Source organism: Ranitomeya variabilis, chromosome 1 (assembly GCF_051348905.1).
Source record: "Ranitomeya variabilis isolate aRanVar5 chromosome 1, aRanVar5.hap1, whole genome shotgun sequence".
NCBI classification, from domain to species: Eukaryota; Metazoa; Chordata; class Amphibia; order Anura; family Dendrobatidae; genus Ranitomeya; species Ranitomeya variabilis.
In genome coordinates this window covers 298,129,749-298,154,717 of record NC_135232.1, presented here as the reverse complement: position 1 = coordinate 298,154,717, position 24,969 = coordinate 298,129,749, and the positions used below count along the sequence as shown (strand labels likewise).

Sequence of the window (24,969 nt, the reverse complement as noted above, 5' to 3'; positions counted from 1 at the left end):
TACAGCAGCATTCAGACACTGCTCGCTCTGGGAAGCGAGCTCTGTCAATCATAAGTGGGGGAAGGGGCTCAATATGCAAATTAGGAGGCATAATGGCACACCAAACTTTTGGCCACACCAAGGGTGCATCTAAGCTTCCTCATTTCAATACCAGTTAAAAGTTATTTTCTCAGGCGCTGTACAAGTAAAAGGTACAATTCCTAGTATGGCTTTTATAGTGGCCCGTACAACACTGTATAAGCCATTTTAAAGCCATTTTGGGGTTAGCAGGCTCACTTCAAAGGACAGCCTGAAATTGGCCAAATTTATTAGGAGAGTATTTAATCCAAGTGGTATGGTTTAAGACCTGAGAATGATCCTATGTTCAAGTATGTGGATTCCAAGATTTTTGTCGTATGATGTTATTTCAGGACATGCATTTTAAAGAATCATGTTTTGGAAAGCAGAAAAAAAACTAGTGTAAAAAATTAATTAACCATATGGAACATAATGGATATAAATGAATAGTTAAACAGACAGCATTGGTTAACTATCCATAAATATGATAAATAATGCATCTAGTTGTTGGACTAATGAAATGATTTAGGCCCTCAGGCCCTCCAGGTGCAAGGCAACCGTATGTGTGCATCACACTGAATTAGGTCACTTGTGTGTATATTATTATCATCCAGAGAGAAATCCTTTTATGCTATCAGCTTATAGTAGATTAATTATGTGCAGACAGTATACAAGCAGTAAGCATATGTGATATCATTCATTGGTTTAGTACTTCATACTAATTGCAACTATGGTCTTTGGAATATTTATAGCACACTGTGTTTAAAATCATTTTCAGTGTTTAACAACCCCCTATTAAAATAGCAAAAAGAGAAGCCCACTGTAATTTACAGGCAATTAAACTCAAATAGACATTGTATACAAAAAAGGTTAAATAAATAACCAGAGGAGTATATACCATTTAAAATGATTTTTAATTAAATTAGATAAATTAAAAACAAAAATTAATTAGAAACAAACATACTACTGGACATGACAAGAAGAGGGGACGCCAAACTGATGAAGTATTGAGACGAAACGTGCGTTGGGGTGCGTTGGGGCCCCCTGAGGAAGCGAGACTATTTGTACGCGTTGGGGTTTGTGGCCGAGGCTCTGACGGGACTGAATACATAAATAGGTAATTATTGCCTTTACTTATTTGCATTAATGTAGGGATGACAGGCACGCTAAGCTACGGATATTGTAACGGTGGAGTGATCTAAATAGAGCGATTCTCTGCTACATAGCATTGGCTACACACACTGTTACTAGGTTAACAATAGCAGGCTTACCATAGGTGCTTGACCTCCTGTTTCCCAGTCTCTACTCGGTCATATATTACACCTATGGATTTATTCACTTGTTTGCACACATGATGTGACCCATGTAATTAATATCTATGATATAGCTATGTATTTTTAAATAAAATTTTGTTTATTTTTTTTACTCCATGTCCTCCTTATTACAAATATGTTCCATGTTATACTGTTTGGCATCTCCTTTTCTTGTCATGTCCAGTAGTATGTTTGTTTCTAATTAATTTTTGTTTTTAATGCCCCTATTAAAATAGTAGTTTTCATAAACAAAATGCACATTAGATGAATAATAGTAATAATAAAAAAATAAAATGTTATATGATATAATGCTAATTAAAAGGGTTTTCCAAGGATGTAATAAAATGGCCACCATCATGTAAGTCAAATGGCAGCCCTTCCTAGTCACATGTCAGGACAGGCTGCAGTCTGAAGAAACACAGCTCCCAAGACCTGTGTCTCAACTGACAGAGCGGTATCGTAAGCACATATACCAGCAAGTTGTCGCAAAAGGGTTGTGACAGGAGAAGAAATAAGTCTGGTCTTCAGCTGACTGCACATGGATGACTATGGCTAAACAAAAAAGTAATTTGTGTTCAGTCAGCCAAGTAGGATATTTACTTCTTTTCCTGTCACTGTTGTTCTCTGGCAGTTCACTGATATATGTATTTAGAATACAGCTCCTCTGTCTTTGAGATACACATTTCAGGAGCAGTGCTTCTTCAGACTGAAGAGTATCCTGACAGGAGACTAGTACAGGCTGCCATTTTAATTATGTGATGGGGGTCATTTTATTACATTCTTGGAGAACCTCTTTAAAGGTAGATGCAATTTTGAGAATGTTAAATAGAGGAATCATTCACCATCGCTTATGCTTTCTTTTAGGCATAATAAAGATCATCAGTTTTCTTTGCAGTGTATTTTTTAATACTAAATCTGTATTTTTACTGTCACATTCTGTAATTTACAAGCACAAGTGCTTGCTTCTTGTCACTGCAGAGTGGGGTTCTGGTTGGCAGGATTAGATCCTTGTACGCATACGGTAGGTTTCTGGTTAGCTAATTTCTCTAGTCATATTACAAGACTTCTTAAAGGATTAATTTAAAGCAACCTCTAATAGTTATCACTAAAAGTTTTCTTCCTTATAGCAAACTTTTCTTCATGGAGCATTACCTGTAACTTCATACATCAGCCTAATTTTTTGAGAACCAGTTCCCTAAAACCTATATAAGACACAAGCATACATACAGTGGATATTTCATAAAATTTTAGAGTATATCATATGAAATCTTTTCATTTGTTTTTATGAATTTTGCCCAAAAATCTATCCATCCAAACACTTTTTTTTGGATCAGTTATGTATAGGTGGGGCCACCATTTTTGTAAAGCAGATGTCCATTTTTAAATTCAGGAATCTACTTGTTTGGCACTCTAGAAAAATAATGGTATATAGCAGAGGTGTCAAACTGCATTCCTCGAGGGCCGCCAACAGGTCATGTTTTCAGGATTTCCTTGTATTGCACAGGTGATAATTTAATCACCTGCACAGAATGATTCCAGCACCTTGTGGAATGCTAAGGAAATCCTGAAAACATGACCTGTTGGCGGCCCTCGAGGAATGCAGTTTGACACCTCTGGTATATAGCAGCATTATGACAATCACATTTTGTTAAATCTATGTTTTCAAAAAAGATCAGTATACAGATCAGTCGCCAAACTAGACAACGAGGGGGGATGTGGAAACCACAAATATGACTATAACGATCCAATATATATGTAAAAAAAATATTTATTGCATATATAACACAGAACAAAGGAGGGGGCACGCCCCCTCCTTTGTTCTGTCTTATATATGCAATAAAGAAGTTTTTTTACATACTGTATATATTGGATCGCTATAGTCGTATTTGTGGTTTCCACATTTCCCCCTCGTTGTTTGATACTCTGTGGATTTTGGTCTTCTTTCATGTTTTGGGTCATTGTCCATCTGTAGTATGAAACGACGGCCAATCAGTTTTGCTGCATCTGGCTGGATCTGAGCACACAGTATGGCTCTGAATACCTCAGAATTCATTCGGCTGCTTCTGTCCTGTGTCACATCATCAATAAACACTAGTGACCCAGTGCCACTGGCAGCCATGCATGCCCAAGCCATCACACTGCCTCCGCTGTGTTTTACAGATGATGTGATATGCTTTGGATCATGAGCTGTACCACGCCTTCGCCATACTTTTCTCTTTCCATCATTCTGGTAGAGGTTGATCTTGGTTTCATCTGTCCAAAGAATGTTCTTCCAGAACTGTGCTGGCTTTTTTAGATGTTTTTTAGCAAAGTCCAGTCTAGCCTTTTTATTCTTGATACTTATGAGTGGCTTACACCGTGCAGTGAACCCTCTGTATTTACAGTACTGATCAAAAGTTTGGACACACCTTCTCATTTAAAGATTTTTCTGTATTTTCATGACTATGAAAATTGTACATTCACACTGAAGGCATCAGAACTATGAATTAACACATGTGGAATAATATACTTAGCAAAAAAGTGTAAAATAACTGAAATTATGTCTTATATTCTAGGTTCTTCAAAGTAGCCACCTTTTGCTTTGATGACTGCTTTGCACACTCTTGGCATTCTCTTGATGAACTTCAAGAGGTAGTCACCGGGAATGGTTTTCACTTCACAGGTGTGCCCTGTCATGTTTAATAAGTGGGATTTCTTGCCTTATAAATGGTGTTGGGACCATCAGTTGTGTTGTGCAGCAGTCTGGTGGATACACAGCTGATAGTCCTACTGAATAGACTGTTAGAATTTGTATTATGGCAAGAAAAAAGCAGCTAAGTAAAGAAAAATGAGTGGCCATCATTACATTAAGAAATGAAGGTCAGTCAGTGCAAAAAATTGGGAAAACTTTGAAAGTATCCCCAAGTGCAGTGGCAAAAACCATCAAGCGCTACAAAGAAACTGGAAAATATATAGAATTGAGAGTCCTCAGTGGTTGATACCACAAAGAAACTGGCTCACATGAGGACCGCCCAGGAAAGGAAGACCAAGAGTCACCTCTGCTTCTGAGGATAAGTTTATCTGAGTCACCAGCCTCAGAAATCGCAGGTTAACAGCAGCTCAGATTAGAGACCAGCTTAATGCCACACAGAGTTCTAGCAGCAGACACATCTCTACAACAACTGTTAAGAGGAGACTTTGTGCAGCAGGCCTTCATGGTAAAATAGCTGCTAGGAAACCATTGCTAAGGACAGGCAACAAGCAGAAGAAATTTCTTTGGGCTAAAGAACACAAGAAATGGACATTAGACCAGTGGAAATCTGTGCTTTGGTCTGATGAGTCCAAATTTGAGATCTTTGGTTCCAAGCACCGTGTCTTTGTGCAATGCAGAAAAGGTGAAAGGATGGACTCTACATGCCTGATTCCCACCGTGAAGCATGGAGGAGGAGGTGTGATGGTGTGGGGGTGCTTTGCTGGTGACACTGTTGGGGATTTATTCAAAATTGAAGGCATACTGAACCTGCATGGCTACTACAGCATCTTGCAGCGGCATGCTATTCCATCCAGTTTGCGTTTAGTTGGACCATTATTTATTTTTCAACAGGACAATGACCCCAAACACACCTGCAGGCTGTGTAAGGGTTATTTGACCAAGAAGGAGAGTGATGGGGTGCTACGCCAGATGACATGGCCTCCAGTCACTAGATCTGAACCCAATCGAGATGGTTTGGGGTGAGCTGGACCGCAGAGTGAAGGCAAAAGGGCCAACAAGCGCTAAGCATCTCTGGGAACTCCTTCAAGATTGTTGGAAGACCATTTCCGGTGACTACCTCTTGAAGCCCATGAAGAAAATGCCAAGAGTGTGCAAAGCAGTCATCAAAGCAAAAGGTGGCTACTTTGGAGAACCTACAATATAAGACATAATTTCAGTTGTTTCACACTTTTTTGTTAAGTATATAATTCCACATGTGTTAATTCATAGTTTTGATGCCTTCAGTGTGAATGTACAATTTTCATAGTCATGAAAATACAGAAAAATCTTTAAATGAGAAGGTGTTTCCAAACTTTTGGTCTGTACTGTACTTTCATGCAGTCTTCTCTTTATGGTAGATTTGGATATTGATACGCATACCTCCTGGAGAGTGTTGTTCACTTGGTTGGCTGTTGTGAACGGGTTTCTCTTCACCATGGAGATTATTCTGCGATCACCCACCACTGTTGTCTTCCGTGGGCGCCCAGATCTTTTTGCATTGATGAGTTCACCAGTGCTTTCTTTCTTTCTCAGGATGTACGAAACTGTAGATTTTGCCACTCCTAATATTGTAGCAAATTCTTGGATGTTTTTTTTCTGTTTTCGCAGCTTAAGGATGGCTTGTTTCACCTGCATAGAGAGCTCTTTTGACCGCATGTTTACGTCACAGTAAAACCTTCCAAATGCAAGCACCACACCTCAAATCAACTCCAGGCCTTTTATCTGCTTAATTGAGAATGACATAACGAAGGGATTGCCCACACCTGTCCATGAAATAGCCTTGGAGTCAATTGTCCAATTACTTTTAGTCCCTTTAAAAACAGGGTGGCACATGTTAAGGAGCTGAAACTCCTAAACCCTTCATCCAATTTTAATGTGGATACCCTCAAATGAAAGCTGAAAGTCTGAACTTCAACTGCATCTGAATTGTTTTGTTTAAAATTCATTGTGGTAATGTCTATAACCAAAATTAGAAAAATGTTGTTTCTGTCCAAATATATATGGACCTAACTGTATATATTGGATCGTTATAGTCGTATTTGTGGTTTCCACATCCCCCCCTCATTGTTTGATACTCTGTGGATTTTGGTCTTCTTTCATGCCTGTTACAAATGGTTGGAAGGCATCAGCACAAGACGTTATTTATAGATATGCTCTTCTTGATATCTTGGAACATTTTAAGCAATGTTAAATTTCTCAGGGTATTATTTTCATTTGTTTCATAGCTGGGTAGGATATGAACAACAAAACTGTAAGGGAGAACAATTTGTCTTTGAGAAGGGAGAATACCCCCGATGGGACTCCTGGACAAACAGCCGAAGAAGTGACAACATCTCTTCCATGAGGCCAATCAAAGTGGTAAGAAAGTGAATAGGCTTGAAAATGTAGCTAAATGTTGCATTTATATTCAATACTGTGTTCTCCAAAGGTTTATCTATTCATTTTTTTTTTACCATTCTTAATCTCTTTCTGCCTAACGGCATACTGATTGTGTCTGCAGTATGACTGCATAAAGTTTGATCTGATGTATTAATCATTCCCAACTTTACCTCTAAGATGAGGCCCACATTAGCTCAGATAGTATTATTATTTCTTCTATAAGCAGGTAACACTAAAGCCTAGTTCACAGGAGAGATTTATGGATCAGTGTTGCACAGATTTTTAATATGTTGCCCATTAAGCGTCTATACTTTTTACCTCCATTGCAACAGAAAACAACAACTGTGCAATGTCCCATTGCGCCCAGTTATTAGAGAAGAAGTTTCACATTGTTTCTAGTGGAGACTAATACCTCGGACCACTAAGATAGTCCATGCACCATTACAAGGCATACTGCAGTCCACAAAGTTTTTATGCTTTTATTCTTATAAAAATAAAAAATGTAGAGAATAAGAAGTTAAAAATTAGCCATTGTTATAATGTTTATTTCATACATCAATAATACATATGAAAAATGGCAATATATATTTTCAGAAAAATCTGCCTTTCCTGGACTGATCTCACATTTCAAGGGTAAAAGCTGCAAAATTTGTATTCAGTGAAGACAGTTTCCCATTACTGAGATTAGCGATGGCAGTTGCTACTCAGAAGATTCTATGTAGACCAGAGAAGGAAGGACGATTTAGTGCAAGTTCTCCTGAAATGACAGATGAACATTAAATCTATGGTATAAAAAAAGTTAAAAAATAAAAAGTTAAATTTTTTTTTCAAATTAAAGTTATTTCAGGAGAACTTCTGCAGAACGTCTGTGTCTGCCTCTTCCTTCTCTCTCAACAGAAGCTATAAGAACCAACTGCCATCTCCTATCTCAGTAATGTGAAAATCAGATTTTACCAATGAGTTGAGACTGAATGATCAATCCATTAGGGTAAAGAACCATATTTCTGATAAGATATATTATATATTTGCTTATTTTTATATCTACTATTGATTACTCTTTAATAGGACCGGCAAGATACTGAAAGCAGATTTATAACAGTAGTTATGTTGTAGATTTTATGAAGATTGTTTTCTTGAAATGTCTACTGGTGTCCAGTGTTTCATTGTACACATACATTTCTTTATGTTGTTGTGCATTTCGAGCTCTATAAATCCACAGTATTTGTGTATTGTCTGGTTAATGTGCTAAAGGCTTAGGTTTATATGGTAGTTTATTATTGCTTCTGAGCATAGAAACAATGCTTCTATTGCTTGTCCTAAATATAGCTTTGTTTTTTCATTCATCATCTAAGTTTCACACCAAACAATAGAACAAGTGCGCAATTATCCTGTTCCTCCAATTGCTGTTTGTCCTGGTCCTATCTGAAGTGACCAGTGTGTTAATGGAACCAATATCATGTGCCGACTGATGACTTTGTAGCAATGTGGCTGTATACTTGTCTCCTATAGTAGACATTTTATAAGCCCATGATTCTCAACCTCACAACCACAGGGAAAGCATTAAAAGTATTTCCCTTTCAAGGGAACCCCAACGCATAAAGAATCTTGGTATAGGACTAGCTAAAGCATATTACACACTGCTGGTCCTACAATTTAAAGAAGCACTCCTCCCATCAAAGTTTTTATCCTCTTATATATTGCAATCATCATATTATATGGCACTGTGTACTTTCAGTTAATTTTTCCCTTCTACCTAGTTAATTATTCTCTTTTCCATTAAATCTATGACATCACATGATTAAAAACTGACTAGCTGAATCCTTCTAAGCTCTGTGTAGAAACAGGAGGTCAATTTTCTCTGCATAACTTATGAGTCACTGCAAAAGTATATGGTACGGGGAGGAGTGAGCAGCTGGGTCAGGAGTTGAAGAGGGGAATGATAAATGCAGGGACAAGAGACTTCCTGTTTCTACATAGAACAGAGAAAAAAAAGAAGAATTAGCTGTGTTAAAAGTAAACTAAGCAATTGTAAGTACACAGTACAATATATAATGTGATGTGTCATGATTCTCAATGGCGAGAGAACATAGCCCAGCATATATGAGAACTAGCTCTTGGAAGATGGAAACTATACTGACCATGAACTAAACCTGCCGCACAACTAGAAGTGGCCGGGTAGCATGCCTACGTTTTTTTATCCCTAGATGCCCAGCGCCAGCCGGAGAACTACCTAATCCTAGCAGAGGAAAAGACAGTCCTGGCTCACCTCTAGAGAAATTTTCCCAAAAGGCAGACAGAGGCCCCCACATATATTGGCGGTGATTTTAGATGAAATGACAAACGTAGTATGAAAATAGGTTTAGCAAAATCGAGGTCCGCTTACTAGATAGCATGAAGACAGAAAGGGCACTTTCATGGTCAGCAGAAAACCCTATCAAAACACCATCCAGAAATTACTTTAAGACTCTAGCATTAACTCATAACACCAGAGTGGCAATTTCCGCTCACAAGAGCTTTCCAGACACAGTAACGAAACAGCAGCTGTGAACAGGAACAAAATGCAAAAACACACAAGGACAAAAGTCCAACTTAGCTGGGAGTTGTCTAGTAGCAGGAACATGCACAGAAAGGCTACTGATTACATTGTTGACCGGCATGAAACTGACAGAGGAGCAAGGTTATATAGCGACTCCCACATCCTGATAGGAGCAGGTGAACAGAGGGGATGATGCACACAAGTTAAATTCCACAAGTGGCCACCGGGGGAGCCCAGAATCCAATTTCACAACAGTACCCCCCCCTCAAGGAGGGGGCACCGAACCCTCACCAGAACCACCAGGGCGATCAGGATGAGCCCTATGAAAGGCACGGACAAGATCGGAGGCATGAACATCAGAGGCAGTGACCCAAGAATTATCCTCCTGACCGTATCCCCTCCACTTGACCAGATACTGGAGTCTCCGTCTGGAAACACGAGAGTCCAAGATCTTTTCCACAACGTACTCCAAGTCACCCTCTACCAACACCGGAGCAGGAGGCTCAACGGAAGGCACAGCTGGTACCTCATACCTGCGCAACAATGACCGATGAAAAACATTATGAATCGAAAAGGATGCAGGGAGGTCCAAACGGAAGGACACAGGGTTAAGAATCTCCAATATCTTGTACGGGCCGATGAACCGAGGCTTAAACTTAGGAGAAGAAACCCTCATAGGGACAAAACGAGAAGACAACCACACCAAGTCCCCAACACAAAGCCGAGGACCAACACGACGACGGCGGTTGGCAAAAAGCTGAGTCTTCTCCTGGGACAACTTCAAATTGTCCACCACCTGCCCCCAAATCTGATGCAACCTCTCCACCACAGCATCCACTCCAGGACAATCCGAAGATTCCACTTGACCGGAGGAAAATCGAGGATGAAACCCCGAATTACAGAAAAACGGGGACACCAAGGTGGCAGAGCTGGCCCGATTATTGAGGGCGAACTCCGCCAAAGGCAAAAAAGCAACCCAATCATCCTGATCCGCAGACACAAAACACCTCAAATATGTCTCCAAGGCCTGATTAGTCCGCTCGGTCTGGCCATTAGTCTGAGGATGGAAAGCAGACGAAAAAGACAAATCTATGCCCATCCTAGCACAGAATGCCCGCCAAAATCTAGACACGAATTGGGTCCCTCTGTCAGAAACGATATTCTCCGGAATACCATGCAAACGAACAACATTTTGAAAAAACAGAGGAACCAACTCGGAAGAAGAAGGCAACTTAGGCAAGGGAACCAGATGGACCATCTTAGAGAAACGGTCACACACCACCCAGATGACAGACATCTTCTGAGAAACAGGCAGATCCGAAATAAAATCCATCGAGATGTGCGTCCAAGGCCTCTTCGGGATAGGCAAGGGTAACAACAATCCACTAGCCCGAGAACAACAAGGCTTGGCCCGAGCACAAACGTCACAAGACTGCACAAAGCCTCGCACATCTCGTGACAGGGAAGGCCACCAGAAGGACCTTGCCACCAAATCCCTGGTCCCAAAGATTCCAGGATGACCTGCCAACGCAGAAGAATGAACCTCCGAGATGACTCTACTGGTCCAATCATCAGGAACAAACAGTCTACCAGGTGGGCAACGATCAGGTCTATCCGCCTGAAACTCCTGCAAGGCCCGCCGCAGGTCTGGAGAAACGGCAGACAATATCACTCCATCTTTAAGGATACCTGTGGGCTCAGAATTACCAGGGGAGTCAGGCTCAAAACTCCTAGAAAGGGCATCCGCCTTAACATTCTTAGAACCCGGTAGGTAAGACACCACAAAATTAAACCGAGAGAAAAACAACGACCAGCGCGCTTGTCTAGGATTCAGGCGCCTGGCAGACTCAAGGTAAATTAAATTTTTGTGGTCAGTCAATACCACCACCTGATGTCTGGCCCCCTCAAGCCAGTGACGCCACTCCTCAAAAGCCCACTTCATGGCCAAAAGCTCCCGATTCCCAATATCATAATTCCGCTCGGCGGGCGAAAATTTACGGGAAAAAAAAGCACAAGGTCTCATCACGGAGCAGTCGGAACTTCTCTGCGACAACACCGCCCAAGCTCCGATTTCAGAAGCGTCGACCTCAACCTGAAAAGGAAGAGCAACATCAGGCTGACGCAACACTGGGGCGGAAGAAAAGCGGCGCTTGAGCTCCCGAAAGGCCTCCACAGCATCAGGGGACCAATCAGCAACATCAGCACCCTTCTTAGTCAAATCAGTCAATGGTTTTACAACATCAGAAAAACCAGCAATAAATCGACGATAAAAGTTAGCAAAGCCCAAAAATTTCTGAAGACTCTTAAGAGAAGAGGGTTGCGTCCAATCACCAATAGCCTGAACCTTGACAGGATCCATCTCGATGGAAGAGGGGGAAAAAATGTATACCAAGAAGGAAATTTTCTGAACCCCAAAAACACACTTAGAACCCTTCACACACAAGGAATTAGACCGCAAAACCTGAAAAACCCTCCTGACCTGCTGGACATGAGAGTCCCAGTCATCTGAAAAAATCAGACTATCATCCAGATACACAATCATAAATTTATCCAAATAATCGCGGAAAATGTCATGCATAAAGGACTGGAAGACTGAAGGGGCATTTGAAAGACCAAAAGGCATCACCAAATACTCAAAATGGCCCTCGGGCGTATTAAATGCGGTTTTCCACTCATCCCCCTGCTTGATTCGCACCAAATTATACGCCCCACGGAGATCAATCTTAGAGAACCACTTGGCCCCCTTTATACGAGCAAACAAATCAGTAAGCAGTGGTAACGGATATTGATATTTAACCGTGATTTTATTCAAAAGTCGATAATCAATACACGGCCTCAAAGAGCCGTCTTTCTTAGACACAAAGAAAAAACCGGCTCCTAAGGGAGATGACGAAGGACGAATATGTCCCTTTTCCAAGGACTCCTTTATATATTCTCGCATAGCAGCGTGTTCAGGCACAGACAGATTAAATAAACGACCCTTAGGGTATTTACTACCCGGGATCAAGTCTATGGCACAATCGCACTCCCGGTGCGGAGGTAGTGAACCAACCTTGGGTTCTTCAAAAACGTCACGAAAGTCAGACAAGAATTCAGGAATCTCAGAGGGAATAGATGATGAAATGGAAACCAAAGGTACGTCCCCATGAGTTCCTTTACATCCCCAGCTTAACACAGACATAGCTCTCCAGTCGAGGACTGGGTTATGAGATTGCAGCCATGGCAATCCCAGCACCAAAACATCATGTAGATTATACAGCACCAGAAAGCGAATAACCTCCTGGTGATCCGGATTAATCCGCATAGTTACTTGTGTCCAGTATTGTGGTTTATTACTAGCCAATGGGGTGGAGTCAATCCCTTTCAGAGGTATCGGAGCCTCCAATGGCTCCAAATCATACCCACAGCGTTTGGCAAAGGACCAATCCATAAGACTCAAAGCAGCGCCAGAGTCGACATAGGCGTCCGCGGTAATAGATGACAAAGAACAAATCAGGGTCACAGATAGAATAAACTTAGACTGTAAAGTGCTATTTGAAACAGACTTGTCAGGCTTCTTAGTACGCTTAAAGCATGCTGATATAACATGAGTTGAATCACCACAATAGAAGCACAACCCATTCTTTCGTCTAAAATTCTGCCGCTCGCTTCTGGACAGAATTCTATCACATTGCATATTTTCTGGCGTTTTCTCAGTAGACACCGCCAAATGGTGCACAGGTTTGCGCTCCCGCAGACGCCTATCGATCTGAATAGCCATCATCATGGACTCATTCAGACCCCCCACAGGGAACCCCACCATAACATCCTTAATGGCATCAGAGAGACCTTCTCTGAAAATCGCCGCCAGGGCGCACTCATTCCACTGAGTAAGCACAGACCATTTGCGGAATTTTTGGCAGTATATTTCAGCTTCATCTTGCCCCTGAGACAAGGACATCAAGGCCTTTTCCGCCTGAAGCTCTAAATGAGGTTCCTCATAAAGCAACCCCAAGGCCAGAAAAAACGCATCCACATTGAGCAACGCAGGATCCCCTGGTGCCAATGCAAAAGCCCAGTCTTGAGGGTCGCCCCGGAGCAAGGAAATTACAATCCTGACCTGCTGTGCAGGGTCTCCGGCAGAGCGAGACTTCAGGGACAAAAACAATTTGCAATTATTTTTAAAATTTTGAAAGTGAGATCTATTCCCCGAGAAGAATTCAGGCAAAGGAATTCTAGGCTCAGACATAGGTGCATGAACAACAAAATCTTGCAAATTTTGTACCTTTGTGGCGAGATTATTCAAACCTGTAGCTACACTCTGAAGATCCATTTGAAACAGGTGAACACAGAGCCATTCAAGGATTAGAAGGAGAGGAAGAGAGGAAGGCTGCAGTATAGGCAGACTAGCAAGTGATTCAATTAAGAGCACACTCAGAACTAGAGGGAAAAAAAAAAAAAAAATTGTAGCAGACTTCTTTTTTCTCTCCTTTCTCAGCCAGTAATTTAACCCTTTTTTTGTCGTCCGGTCAAACTGTCATGATTCTCAATGGCGAGAGAACATAGCCCAGCATATATGAGAACTAGCTCTTGGAAGATGGAAACTATACTGACCATGAACTAAACCTGCCGCACAACTAGAAGTGGCCGGGTAGCATGCCTACGTTTTTTTATCCCTAGATGCCCAGCGCCAGCCGGAGAACTACCTAATCCTAGCAGAGGAAAAGACAGTCCTGGCTCACCTCTAGAGAAATTTTCCCAAAAGGCAGACAGAGGCCCCCACATATATTGGCGGTGATTTTAGATGAAATGACAAACGTAGTATGAAAATAGGTTTAGCAAAATCGAGGTCCGCTTACTAGATAGCATGAAGACAGAAAGGGCACTTTCATGGTCAGCAGAAAACCCTATCAAAACACCATCCAGAAATTACTTTAAGACTCTAGCATTAACTCATAACACCAGAGTGGCAATTTCCGCTCACAAGAGCTTTCCAGACACAGTAACGAAACAGCAGCTGTGAACAGGAACAAAATGCAAAAACACACAAGGACAAAAGTCCAACTTAGCTGGGAGTTGTCTAGTAGCAGGAACATGCACAGAAAGGCTACTGATTACATTGTTGACCGGCATGAAACTGACAGAGGAGCAAGGTTATATAGCGACTCCCACATCCTGATAGGAGCAGGTGAACAGAGGGGATGATGCACACAAGTTAAATTCCACAAGTGGCCACCGGGGGAGCCCAGAATCCAATTTCACAACAGTGATGACTACAACATATTAAGAGTATAAAAACTGATGAAAGTGCTTCTTTAATTGCCCTGTAAAGCAGATTTAAATCAGTGTGCCTCCCCAATATAAAAGCGACAGTTATGTTTTCACTATATCCCGCTGACAGAAAGTTAAAGGGGTTGCGTGACTTGAAACAAAAATTTCAGAAAGAAGGGATAAGTTAAATACAATAGAAGAATGTATACTGATCCGTTATAAACTCTGTATCATCAGCACTAGCCCTTCCAGAGCTCAGTAGGACAGAAAGTGGTAACATCCCATTCTACGCTAACCTGACTGTTGAGGGCTATGATTTTTCTACAGCGGTCATGTGACTGGATCAGGGTATCATCAGAGGCTCATATAATGATGTCACCTTTCAGTTACCTGACCGCTGCAGGTGATCACTGGTCTCAGCGGTTTGTGACAAAATGACATCATCATTTTTTTTTTACAAATAGTTTGACAACCTCTTTAGGCTTCAATCACAGAAGTGGACGGAGTATAATAGTATAGGATAATGAAAAAGATAATTATCTTGCACTGTCAGGTGCAGTGACTGGCAAATGTGTATTTGTTCCACTCTGACAAACACATTTGTATGGAAACTGCTTTGGCTAGAACATTTGTATAGGCAGATTTCCTAACTTGCATATTTCATTGGTTCTTTTAATAGCAGTAATTACTCTGTGGGCACAGCTTTTGGCATAGCACTATGAATAATTGTTATGTTGACATTTCTATACAGTAGTGCTCGCACTTATACTTGACTTCTTCTTCTTCTTGGTACCACACTAAGGAATATCAGGAGGTGGCACAAATGTGCAGATAGTAAGTGGCCCTATTGTGGGGACAGTATTATGCTGTAAGCACCACCATTGGAGCAATACAGCATTATATATGTCACTTCATTTGGTCGGACTAATGAGAATATAACAGGGGTTGGTTTTGCATGATCAAGATACTTAGGGAAGGGGACTGGGATGTGGCACACATCCTTATAATCTGCTCTGGCATATACAGGTGCTTCTCACAATATTAGAAAATCATCAAAAAGTTAATTTATTTCAGTTCAATATAAAAAGTTAAACTCGTATTTTATATAGAGTCATTACAAACAGAGTGATCTATTTCAAGTGTTTATTTCTGTTAATGTTGACTATTATGGCTTACAGCCAATGAAAACCAAAAATTAGAATAATGCACATAAAAACACCTGCAAAGGTTTTCATAACGTTTAAAAGGGTCCCTTAGTCTGTTTCAGTAGGCTCCTGTTATGAACCTGGTGGTTAGGTGCACCCGAAATGACCTGATAGTTAATCTCGGAATCGGGACAAGCTCTGGGGAAATGGGAACTCTGCTGACCGCAAACCCTACTCCTATCATACACACTAGAAATAGCCGTGGAGCGTGCCTAACTCTGCCTAGACGCCTCTTCACAGCCTAAGAGCTAACTACCCCTAAAGATAGGAAATATAGCCTCACCTTGCCTCAGAGAAATACCCCAAAGGAAAAGGCAGCCCCCCACAAGCATTGACTGTGAGTTAAGAGGAAATCACAAACACAGGAATGAAATAGGTTTTAGCAAAGGAGGCCAGTCTAACTAAACAGATTGAGGATAGAAAAGGGATCTTTGCGGTCAACACAAAAACTACAAAATACCATGCAGAGTGTGCAAAAAGACCCCCGCACCGACTCACGGTGCGGTGGTGCCACTCTGCACCCCCAGAGCTTCCAGGTAGCAAAGCAATATCATGATAGCAAGCTGGACTAGAACTTAGCAAGAAAACAATGAACAGCAAATAAACAAGCAGGAACTTAGCTTCTGCTGAAGTAAACAGGTCATCAGAGATATCCAGAGAGATCTGAACCAGTACTAAGACATCGACAGCTGGCATGGAATAACGATCTGAGTGGAGTTAAATAGAGCAGCCAGTCTAGCAATAACGAGGTCAGCTGAGAAGAAACCTCAAGCACTAGTAGCTCCACTCACAGCCACCAGAGGGAGTTCACAGACAGAACTCGCTGAAGTACCATTCATGACCACAGGAGGGAGTTCAAGAACGGAATTCACAACAGGCTCCACAATCATGGAGAAGACTGTTGAATTGACAGATGTCCAGAAGGCATTCATTCACGCGCTCCACAAGGAGGGTAAGCCACAAAAGTCATTGCTAAAGAAGCTGTCTGTTCACAGAGTGCTGTATCAAAGCATATTAATAGAAAGTTGAGCGGAAGGAAAAAGTGTGGCAGAAGAAGGAGCACAAGCACCCGGAATAACTGCAGCCTTGAAAGGATTGTTAAGAAAAGGCAATTAAAAAATTTGGGGGAGATTGACAAGGAGTGGACTGCTACTGGAGTCATTGCTTCAGGAGCCACCACACTGTAATAATTATAGTGGATAACTCAGGAGACTCTTTGCGTGGAACAAGACAACTACAGGATGCGGTTTTATAAGTGGTAAAGTCTATATTATCACATGGTGATTCAACAGGTGCAGAGAGAAACTCAAGTCCACAACACTTGGTGCAAGTATCAAATGCAGCTCAGCAGTCTATAGGAAACTTCAGAGGAAAATGCAATCACGCAGAAAGTCTATGAAGCACAATAATTCTTGAGGATACTTGACACGAATAAGTCCTTGCTTAGTCCAAAACACAGATAGATATGCTTATAAGGCAGTTAAAACAATATCTTAGCTCAACCAGGGAGGCCTGGGTAACAGTCTCAGGTTCTTGCAAAGCAGCAACAGCTTACATGTCCAGCAAATGCAGATGGAAGTAAACATGAGCAGCAGATGAAGGAGGATTACTGGAACTGGTGTATGCAGCAGGAACTCAGAGCAGAGTAGCAGGATAACCCCACAGGTTCACAGGAGCAGGTATATAGCCAGGGAGTCACCAGAGGTCATGAGCTGGATGCAAGGAAGAATACTAAGAATAGAAGGAGTTTTATAGCAGTGCACATGAGACCAAAGACGCCATCTTGGAAAAGGGCAGTAATGCACAAAAAGGTAATAAAAAATGTTCAGAGTCCTGACACACACACAGATGTATCCAGGACATGGACTACAAGTGTTGCATTCCTTGTGTCAAGCTACTCATGACCAATAGACAATGCCAGAAGTGTCGTACCTGGGCAAAGGAGAAAAAGAACTGGACTGTTGCTCAGTGGTCCAACGTGTTGTTTTCAGATGAAAGTAAATTTTGCATTTCATTTGGAAATCAAGGTCCCAGAGTCTGGAGGAAGAGTGGAGAGGCACACAATCCAAGCTGCTTGAGGTCTAGTGTGAAGTTTCCACAATCAGTGATGGTTTGAGGAGCCATGTCATCTACTGGTGTAGGTCCACTGTGTTTTATCAAGATCAATGTCAGCACAGTCGCCTACCAGGAAATTTTAGAGCATTTCATGCTTCCCTCTGCCAACAAGCTTTTAATAGATGGAAATTTCATTCTCCAGAAGGACTTGGCACCTGTCCACATTGCCAAAATTCCCAATACCTGATTTAAAAACAACAGTATCACTGTGCTTGATTGGCCAGGTATTGTCAGGAGGAAGATGAGAGACACCAGACCCAACAATTCAGAAGAGCTGAAGGCTTCCATAACACCTCAGCAGTGCCACAGGCTGATCGCCTCCATGCCACGCCGCATTGATGCAGTAATTGATGCAAAAGGAGCCCTGACCAAGTATTGAGTGCATTTACTGACCATACATTTCAGTAGGCCAACATTTTGGATTTTAAAATCATTTTTCAAGCTGGTGTTATAAAGTATTCTAATTTACTGAGATAATGACTTTTGGGTTTTCATTGGCTGTAAGCCATAATCATCAACATTAACAGAAATAAACACTTGAAACAGAGCACTCAGTTTGTAACAAATCCATATAATCTATTAGTTCTGTTAATTTAGGGAAAATTTGCATATTACCCAGGAGGGGCATAACTTTGGAATAGAGGGGTGCACTACTATCAGATTCACAAAGTGTATCTTCCCATTACTTGTAAGAAGGTGGTGACTGACTTTAGGAGTATTGTGCCTATGGAGTGGTCTGGTGAGCAGCCGCAGGATCTATGTTTAATCACATATAGACAATAACCGTGAGGACAGGGACTGGGTCCAAGAAGCTGTGTCCATGTAAAGTCCTAAGTTAAACAGCAAGAGATATTTTTGCAGACATGCGGTGGAGAGAGATCAGTGTGAGACAGTGTGAAGTAAGGCAGTGTTGGTGTGGTCCTGTGAGAGGAAGAGTGGCCTAGTTGAGATGATTACAAATATTGCATCAGTTTAGTTTGACCTCAATGTCATTTTTGTGAGTGCTGAAGCAATTAAGCATAATGTGGCTTTAAAAGTGACAGTAACAAAAATGCCATGTGCATTACTGCATCGGCAGCTGTGTACAAAAGAGTGTCTTAGTTTATGGGGAACCAATGGAGAACCCTACGCTCCAATGCACTTCGTTTCAGTGAAACAAAGCATTTCCCCTTATTCTTTCTTTCATTTGTTGTAATCATTTTGATGTTCCTGAAACTTTTTTTTTCGGCTCAATGTAAGCTTAGATTCATAGTTATACATTTCAATTTCTAGGATAGCCAGGAACACAAGATTGTTCTATATGAAAACCCAAACTTCACTGGGAAGAAGATTGAGATAATTGATGATGATGTCCCAAGCTTTCATGCTCATGGCTACCAGGAAAAAGTGTCTTCTGTGAGAGTACAAAGTGGAACGTAAGTTACTCATGCTCAGCCTTGTTGTAAACTCGAAATACCCTAGTTTCATTTTCTTTCTTTTTATGAAGATAAATTAGATCAGAAAGGAAATGTACGGTCTTCTTACAGCTGTTTAAATCCAGTCGTGCAACATATATCATACATTTGGCCTCTAGGGAACATCTGAACATCACAGATAAGTCGTCAGCATAGGGTACTGCAGAAGATCAAACACAACATACTTGCAATGTGTTCCGTTGAAATAATGCTTGGGATAAAAAAATAAAAAGGTCGTATTTTCAAATTTTAGAATGAACTGTCAAAGTATTCCTTTACCGAGTCAGTGGAAAACTTGCAGTATTTGCAGAAATGAATGTTACACTCTGCAACACATTTCAGAGGGTTTATTTAATTTGATTTTTTTATTTATTGGATGCAATTTATTTAGTGAATTCAAATGTTAATTTTTATATAGTTGAGAATTACTTATGTAGACAAATTGGAAAATATGTTCTACTAGTGGAGAAGTTATTTTGAAGGTGGCATCATGATGGAGAAATGGCATGACATACCAGGAATAGTAAATGTGAATAAAAAATGAATGCACATGACCATGAGTTACATGGTTCTCTATACAGAAAGCTAGCTCTACAGGCTGCAGCTCCAACTCAATAAGCAGCCAGCAGAATACACAGTGAGACCACAGAGGTCAAAGAACCCTAAGATAGTGTTGATCCAACATTGCTGCCTGAATGTCACTCGCGTTCTCATGTACTCATCTATATTTATTAACCTAATAAGATGACTACACACTACAAATATCGGACAAAAGAATGTTTATTAACCAAATTATAATAGTTTACATAATATACAGATAATGACAAATATGATAAAATGTGGTGAATTACATCAATGATAACTGAGAAAGTCTCGGATTAGTTGATCACTACCATAGATAAGCCAATCCCATAGGTAAATGCATACATAACTCTTAGACTATAAAGTCACACAATCCTTATTGAAAAAATGACTAGGTATGGAATGGACAAGGCAACTGTTAGGTGGATTCATAACTGGCTTAGTGATCGGACCCAAAGAGTGGTCGTAAATGGCTGCACATCCAGTTGGAAGAATGTCTCAAGTGGGGTACCACAGGGCTCTGTCCTGGGCCCTGTATTGTTCAACATCTTTATCAATGACTTAGGTGAAGGAGTTGAGAGTAAACTGATTAAATTAGCTAATGACACAAAGCTAGGAGGGATAGCTAATACTAGAGAAAAGAGATGATTCAAAAAGTTATAAATAAACTGGAGCAGTGGGCAGAAATTAACAGAATGATTTTTAAGAGGGAAAAATGCAAAGTATTACATCTGGGCAATAAAAATGAAAAAAAGCATATACAGAATGGGAGGAATAGGGCTAGGCAACAGCACATGTGAAAAAAAGACTTGGGTATACTAATAGATCACAGACTGAACATGAGTCAACAGTGTGATGCAGCAACAAAAATGGCAAATTCAATTCTGGGATGTATTAACAGAAGCATACAGTCTAGATCATGTGAAGGCATTATTGCCCTCTACTCCTCTATGGTCAGACCTCATCTGCAATACTGTGTCCAGTTTTGGGCATCACATTTTAAAAAAAGATGTCAACAAACTGGAGCAATATACAAAAAAGGTTGCACTCTATTGTGCCAAAGCATGTCTAATATGAAATACATGAAATATTTCATATTTCATGTATTTCATATCAGACATGCTTTGGCACGATAGAGTGCAACCTTTTTTGTATATTGTGTATGGAGGTAGCTGCTCCTGGTATGCACCTTTTCACACTAGTTTGGATGTGCCAGTCATTTTTCTGTCATCTCAACAAACTGGAGCAAGTTCAGAGAAGAGCAACCAGAATGGTGACTGGTCTGCAAACTATGTCCTATGAGGAACGTTTACAGAATTTGGGAATGTTAGCTTGCAAAAAAAAGACTGAGAGGAGACTTAATAGCTGTCTACAAATATCTCAAGGGCTGTCACATTATAGAAGGATCATCTTTATTCTCATTTGCACAAGGAAAGACAAGAAGCAATTGGTTGAAACTGAATGGGAGGAGACTCAGATTAGATATTAGAAAAAACTTTTTGACAGTTAGGGTGATCAATGAGTGGAACAGGCTGCCATGAGAGGTGGTGAGTTCTCCTTCAATGGAAGTCTTTAAACAGAGGCTGGACAGACACGTTTCTGGGATGATTTAGTGAATCCTACTTTGAGCAGGGGGTTGGACCAGATGACCCAGGAGGTCCCTTCCAACTCTAACATTCTATGATGCTATGATTCTAATAAGTATATTATGCTGAGAAAGAACATATATAGAATGTAAATAGAATCTGTAAAGATTGTTACATAATTAATAAATAATAAAAATAATATTCACTGCATTATTAATCTATAGTACTGATGCAAAGTGCAAGGGACTTAGACAGACGATTGTGTCTCATGCCCTATAATAGTAAACAATAAAGTGCGTAATGTCATTTTAGGAGACAAAATATCAGCTAAAAAGGAGACAATGTTCCTAATAGATCAAAACATGAGTTAAAAATAATAGTGAGGGGAAAATACTAACCCAAACCCTGAAACCTTTTACACCCCGCAAGCATTTCTCCCCCTCATCTATCAGTTATATGGCCTTCAAACGGCACCCATCCAGCATTCCTTGATTTTCAAGAGAACGTACCTCTCAGGAGACAGTATCACTTCATCCTTGTGTTAAGGGCTAAGAAGAGCAAGGCCTTTTGAGACTGAAGAATGTTGGGTACCCATTGCATAATGAACTGATATGATTCTTAGATTCTTGGTACTGTACTTTCTAATATGTTAAACATGTCTTTACAGGTGGGTTGGATATCAATACCCAGGTTACAGAGGTTACCAGTACCTGTTTGAGAAGGGGGATTATAAGGACAGCTCAGATTTTGGCGCCAACCACCCCCAGATCCAGTCTGTGAGGCGCATCCGTGATATGCAGTGGCACCAAAGGGGAGCCTTCCACCCTACCAGTTAAGAAAAACACTTCTGCCAGCTAGTGCCACTGACAAGAAAGAGATACGGAAAGGCTTTTACGTGATCTGCTGCTGTTTTTCCCATGGTATGGTTAACTGGCCTGCCACTGTGTGACTAAACCTGCTGAAGCAATTTAATAAAAGCTTTGAGTTCCAAACTCCTGCTGACTCCATGTTTTGTACTTTATCCATGTAGCAATAATGCTCCACTGAGAACATCTGATCTATTAAATTACAGATTAGCAGTAATCAGCATTTAAAGTGTTGTATTCTATACCTAAAGCTTTATAACTATAGGACTTTATGGTGGACATACGGTGGTTGGATTTCTTATTTAAAAGGACATCACTTTGTAAGCTAGGATTTGCTATTAATGACTTCAAAATGTGAGTCTTGTTTTATCATGTAGAGACCTTCTTATATTCTTCAGGGGTGGAAATATCATTGATGCCACCAGAGACCCAAGAGATAGGAGGGCCCACTTCAACCTTAAAAGCAGGAATTGTTCATTATGGTGAGTTAGTGGACTGCAAAGGGCCCATATACTGTTCTGGCACAGGAGCCTCTTCTATCTATGACAACCCTTGGTTGGCAGGTGATGGCCATACTTTAATGATTAATGGAGATCGGTACAATGTTGCACAGATGGATAAATGTGACAAATGATGGATGTAATCTTATGCAGTGCCCCAGAGTCCTGGTTGTTGCAGTACTGATGCTCTGCCGCTAAGGGGGGGGGGGGGGGGGCTATGGTACGTCTGATGGCACTGAAGGAGTTCTTCTGACCAGGTATCACAGTCACCAAAACACTTCACAGTCTGGCCTCCAGGGGGAGCTAAGGGTGCTATGTATTAGGCCACTCCTCACAATCTGGTAAAACTGGGGGTTAGGCAGAAAGTTAGACAGAAGCTGACTGGGAATCGAACAGGCAACACCCTGTGGCAGGGGGTGTTGCGGGGAGAGACTCAGGAGGGTCCCTGTCAGGGGTGGGATCCTGACAGAGGCCTAGCGAACAGAGAGAAGTTACGGGACCGCGCCTGCACTTGATCGCGGCGGTACCCTAAGAAAGGACAAGAAGCGAGGTATATTGTGCTGAGTGAGAAACGAGATCAACGCAACAAGGAGAAATACCAGTAGGAGTCGTGCTGTAAGACGAGGCAACATCCTACTGAGGCACGTAGCCGGTGGCCGGAACGCCGAGGAAGTACTAGGCTCCAAGCAATACTTCAAACCTACGGCAGGACAGTCAGCTATAGGCGGGCTGTCTCACACAAATCACCTATGAAGACACAGGGGGCAACAATAGGAGAGGGGCGACGCTAGGAAGAACTCCGAGCCTACCCGTCATACGGGTGCGTCCTAGCCATATCATCTGGGGGACGAAGAGGAACATCATAATCGAGTTGTGAGGGAACTTCAGAAACAGACACAACAGTTGTGGGGACTATCCCGTAAGCACAGCAGGGGAGGACCACAACACACAAGCGCTAGAAGGTAGGCACAGATTTCCACCTGCAAAGGGAACTCTGAAGGTGCCATCGGTCCGGCCGGACTTGCGCAGCCCGGTTAACCGTATTCCGGACTGAGGATCCTGGGACCTTCAGTAAAGAGGTAAAGAGGCTGCAACCTGGTGTCCTCGTTATTTACTGCGACCTGCACCGCACCACCACAACATCATCACCATTCCCCCCACCTTCATTGTACGCCCCTCAGCAGGGTCACGGACCGGGTCTAGCCACCGTGACAACCCCAGAACAGAGACTCAGAGGCCCGGTACCGGGTACCCCTCGGCCCTGCGACAGTGGGGGCGCTACACTTATCAACCAAAGAAAAGTTATCCATTAACTCTTCTAACATCGACATCTTCCTTTGTAGATCAACAATGTCTTGAATTCACAAGCAAACACTACGGATAAAACCTATTCTATATTTATCTAGACATCTACAAGTTCTCTGGCCAAGCATTTTATTTTTTTTTTATGTCTTCAAACATGGTCTAGTTTGCACTATAATTATTAGCTGGATACGTAAACCAGGGATATCTAAAATATGCAATATTTAGAACTATTTTTCTATTGTTGCATCTTTTTATGGGCTCCCTTTGTGTTAACAAAGCAAATTTCCAAAACATAGGCCTGAAGATCACTCTTTTGGTGTACAAGGGGTTCATCATAGTTTTCAAAAATTATAAAGAAAATCACAAATTGCATAAAAACTAAATAAAGATAAAAAAACCTGGATGCAGAAAGATCTATTACCAAAAGTAAAATAAGAATTTATTAAGTGTTAGTCTTCTAAAAGATAATTTAGTCATATGTTCAGTAGGAATTTGGGGAACACCTCCACGCTGCCATAAGGATAAATTCTAGGAAAATGCCAAGGATTCAGAGTGGTTTATTCAATGCGTTTTGGGGTTCCTATGCCCCCTTTGCCAGGAACTACCACATATCATATAATATGTGGTATTCCCTGACGAAGGGGGCATAGGAACCCCGAAACTCTGAATCCTTGGCATTTTCCTGGAATTTATTCTTATGGCAGCGCAGAGTTGTTCCACAAATTCCTACTCAACATATGACTATATCAGGTCGTGGATCGACCTGTGGATCTGCAGCAGCCGCCATTCTTACATGCTTGTATCCCATCTTCACCAGGTGAGCAACTTTCTTAGTGTATCTACTCTGGTAACATGGATAAGACCCTATTGCACTTTTTTGTCTCCCCCTTTTCTATGCAATAAAAGATAATTTAGGCAGACTGATGTGAAAGAAAATTTCAATAAATAATTTCTGTTCTCCGGTATTTACAGAATACAGGTATTTCAGGTAATAATATAAATCTCTCAAATAAATGCAATTAGTCCAACGCCTCAGCACATTCAATTTTTTTCTGGTTTGCTGGGTCTAATTTCCGTCCTTTTTTAGTCC

General features: G+C 41.3%; 1 protein-coding gene across 2 annotated transcripts in view; it reads left to right on the top strand.

The window, feature by feature from the left end:
- Positions 1 to 22,200, top strand: part of CRYBB2 (crystallin beta B2) — a 42,003-nt gene extending 19,803 nt beyond the window's left edge. For both annotated transcript variants that reach the window (XM_077280868.1, XM_077280867.1), the window contains exons 4-6: positions 6,327 to 6,459; positions 18,859 to 19,001; positions 21,876 to 22,200. In XM_077280868.1, coding sequence (XP_077136983.1) covers positions 6,327 to 6,459; positions 18,859 to 19,001; positions 21,876 to 22,044 — 445 coding nt within the window. In that variant the 3' untranslated portion in view covers positions 22,045 to 22,200. The remainder of the gene's footprint in view (positions 1 to 6,326; positions 6,460 to 18,858; positions 19,002 to 21,875) is intronic.
- Positions 22,201 to 24,969: the final 2,769 nt, after the last annotated feature.